This window comes from Halyomorpha halys, unplaced genomic scaffold (assembly GCF_000696795.3).
Source record: "Halyomorpha halys isolate HHAL.00 unplaced genomic scaffold, Hhal_1.1 Scaffold36.1, whole genome shotgun sequence".
In the NCBI taxonomy this organism is placed as follows: Eukaryota; Metazoa; Arthropoda; class Insecta; order Hemiptera; family Pentatomidae; genus Halyomorpha; species Halyomorpha halys.
In genome coordinates, this window is record NW_027108624.1 from 2,267,788 (window position 1) to 2,270,665 (window position 2,878).

General features: G+C 28.4%; 1 protein-coding gene across 1 annotated transcript; it reads right to left on the bottom strand.

Moving 5' to 3' along the window:
- LOC106686931 (NADH dehydrogenase [ubiquinone] 1 alpha subcomplex subunit 7) lies at positions 1-2,810 on the bottom strand. Its single transcript, XM_014430544.2, has 3 exons — positions 2,674-2,810; positions 2,089-2,279; positions 1-120 (listed from the first exon to the last, which is right to left on the bottom strand). The coding sequence occupies exons 1-3, from the start codon at positions 2,737-2,739 to the stop codon at positions 57-59; spliced, it is 321 nt and encodes a 106-aa protein (XP_014286030.1). The 5' UTR covers positions 2,740-2,810; the 3' UTR covers positions 1-56.
- Between the last annotated feature and the right edge of the window lie 68 nt (positions 2,811-2,878).

The window sequence follows — 2,878 nt, forward strand, 5'->3', positions numbered from 1 at the left end:
TACTATATACAAATATTTTATTCTACATTACTGAAGATTTATACAATAATTAAAGGCTAATCCCAGTGGTAAACATTACCAGGTGTTACTGATGAAAAACTTTTTGCAGCAGCTTGATCACTGAAACAGAAAGGGACAATATTCATATTAATATTAATAAGAATAAAGATGAACAGAGGAAAATTTACATTATATTTAACCAATTTTTGTAAGCCATATCAAATAAATTTTTTGATAATATATAATACAAATGTATGCCAGTAAACAATGTATCTAGTAAAAAGAAGCTACAAGTTGCTGACATAATTAATTTTCTATTTGCATTTGAAGAAAACAGCTGCAGAATTACATTTAATGCTTGTCTAAAAGCTTGTAGTGAGCATGCTCTTTAATTGGTTTAAAACATTCAACATAATTGAAAGTTAAACAAACTTTTTACAAAATTGGAAGAAAATTATTCCTTATATAAATTTATGAAAACTGTACAATTTTCCTTAACCACTATGCATTACTATTAAGTATTAATGTTCCAATTTCTGTTTATATTCATTAATTTTTCATCCAGAATATAAATTAAAACAGGTCTTTATTGCCAATAATCTATGGGAAATCACCCAATTCTTAGTGTATATGTTGACCACCTTATTGTAATAGTTTTTCATCAAATTATATTTCTTTTTACCTTCTTCTTATGATTATCATGAAGTGAATTATTTATTTGTTCCCATAGTTATTGTTTTGAATACATTTTAATTATTTTTCTGATTAACATGCACAGTACCTTTTTACTTGTATCTGTTCTATAAAAGACAGTCTGATAAAATCAATCACTGCAGCCAAATCAACTTATATACTATAGAATACATTTCACATATAGGGATGTTAAAGTATTTATTAAAAATTTAATAATTTAGCCTCATTGGATCGCTCTGCCCTAGATGCGAATATGAACAACTCACCACTAGATAACACTGGCGGAGATAAAAAATGTAGGTTATTTATGAATTAATTTCACTATCTAATTCTATATAATTAATTTTTATATTAACAAAGTAAGAATCTAATAAATGTTTTATAAACATTTTAATAACAAATATAATTTAACAATCCACTTAAGTGAATTGTAAGTACAAATTATACAAATAAAAAATTGTATATACAGTGAATTTTTTAAAAAACAAACACCTGTATGGGATGTTTTTTGTCTGTAGAAAGAAGTGTCTACTTATGGAAAGTTAAAACAAATTTAGAGATAGGATATTTTGATGTTGAGACCATTTTTCCGACTATTCGTTTTCTTCTTTAAAATTTCATTTACTTGGGATTTTCTAATTTTGAATTGTGCTTAATTTTGAAGTTAGCTTAAGTACTCTTTTCTTGCACACTAGATATGGTGAGAAAACCCTTGGGATCTATTAACGAAGGACCATGCAGAATAACTTTAAGAACTACTAAATACTTTGATCTTGAAACACCTAAGGGTGTAAAAAGGATACCAATAGACTGCCCAAAACCTGTATATCTGTTGTCCAAGAGAAATAACATTACAATTGATTCTGTCCTATCAATGGCAAAATGCATTTTCTCCACTTGTGCTAGCTCCACATTCACTACCTAAGGAACAACAAATGTGTTCTGGATGTACGGTCTGGTTTCCTTCCCAGAATCTCACTGTTATCACTGGTGAGGGAGAATGTGGTGACTATCAACACGTTTTTCAATTTTTTTTTATATTCAGTTTCAATATATTATTGTTAAATTAGTATTAACCTTCTGTAATAAAAGTAAAGTTCGCAAAAATGTACCTGTGGTAAAAATATTATGTTTATATTTTTTCATGAGAGTTTATTTTCCTGTAAACCATGCTATAATAGTGGTAGGTAGCAGAACATAATATATAAATATAGTTAAGTATTATAGAGCGAAACAAATTGGAAAATGGAAACCTTCGTCGAAATGTCGATAAAAGAATTTATGAAGTTTGAAGGTTTATAATAATGTTTACAGAATTTGATCTACTTGACACAAATTTAGATAGAACTTTCAACAGATTTTTTTATAAAAATGAAAAAAAAATCATTAATATACCTTTTTGTTTCGATTCTCTTTTGTGTACTTTGGTTAGCAATAACTACAGGAGGGCTAGTCTCACGTCTCCCATCATGACTATAATAGTAATTATCAGCTAATTTACTATGAGGTCCCAGGGGAAGATCTGGTGGAGGCTGAGTGCGTGGTGCATAATAATCACCAAATCTTAGAGGTGTTTTATGAATTCGCTAAAACATACAAAACATTATCATTGAAATATAAATCTGATTTTAATAACATCAATTACTTATTAATCGGTAAATTGGAAGATTAAATCATCTTCAATAAAGGGATAGTTCTAAATTAAATCAAGACCTTTCAGCAACCATCTCATAATAAGTCTTTAAAAAGTTGAGAGGAATATCAGACATAATTTTCTAGTTTTAATTATTGATTGGTCAATTGACAGTTAAAGAACCTAAAGAAATATATAGTTCATATTTTAATCACAAAACTCTAATGATCTTAACAGAAAATTAAGATAAATGAGAAGGATGAGAATCAAAAATGGTAGATTATTTTTTTTTTGTTTTTGTGTGGTTAGTTAATTTTAAACCAACTTAATTATTTTTGTATACTCACTCCCAATAAAAAGTCCCTAAAAACCTTTAAGGCAGGAGTAGCAGACCGAGGAGTTGCTTTACCCATTGATAACCCAAAATAAAGCACCACCAATAGAAGTTAATAACCAAAGAGCTAACTTAGCTTCTTAAACCAAAGAGACCTCTTGAAAGTCAGACAGCTTACGTTACTGTAAATTACATTGCATGCCAAAGGATTGACTGTT

Excerpts from the sequence above, each read along its gene's own strand:
- LOC106686931 (XM_014430544.2), bottom strand. The coding sequence starts at position 2,739 with ATGGGTAAAGCAACTCCTCGGTCTGCTACTCCTGCCTTAAAGGTTTTT. Across the intron at positions 2,280-2,673 it reads TTAGGGACTTTTTATTGGGA|CGAATTCATAAAACACCTCT; the intron begins GTGAGTATACAA and ends TGTATGTTTTAG. Across the intron at positions 121-2,088 it reads AAGAGAATCGAAACAAAAAG|TGATCAAGCTGCTGCAAAAA; the intron begins GTATATTAATGA and ends TTTCTGTTTCAG.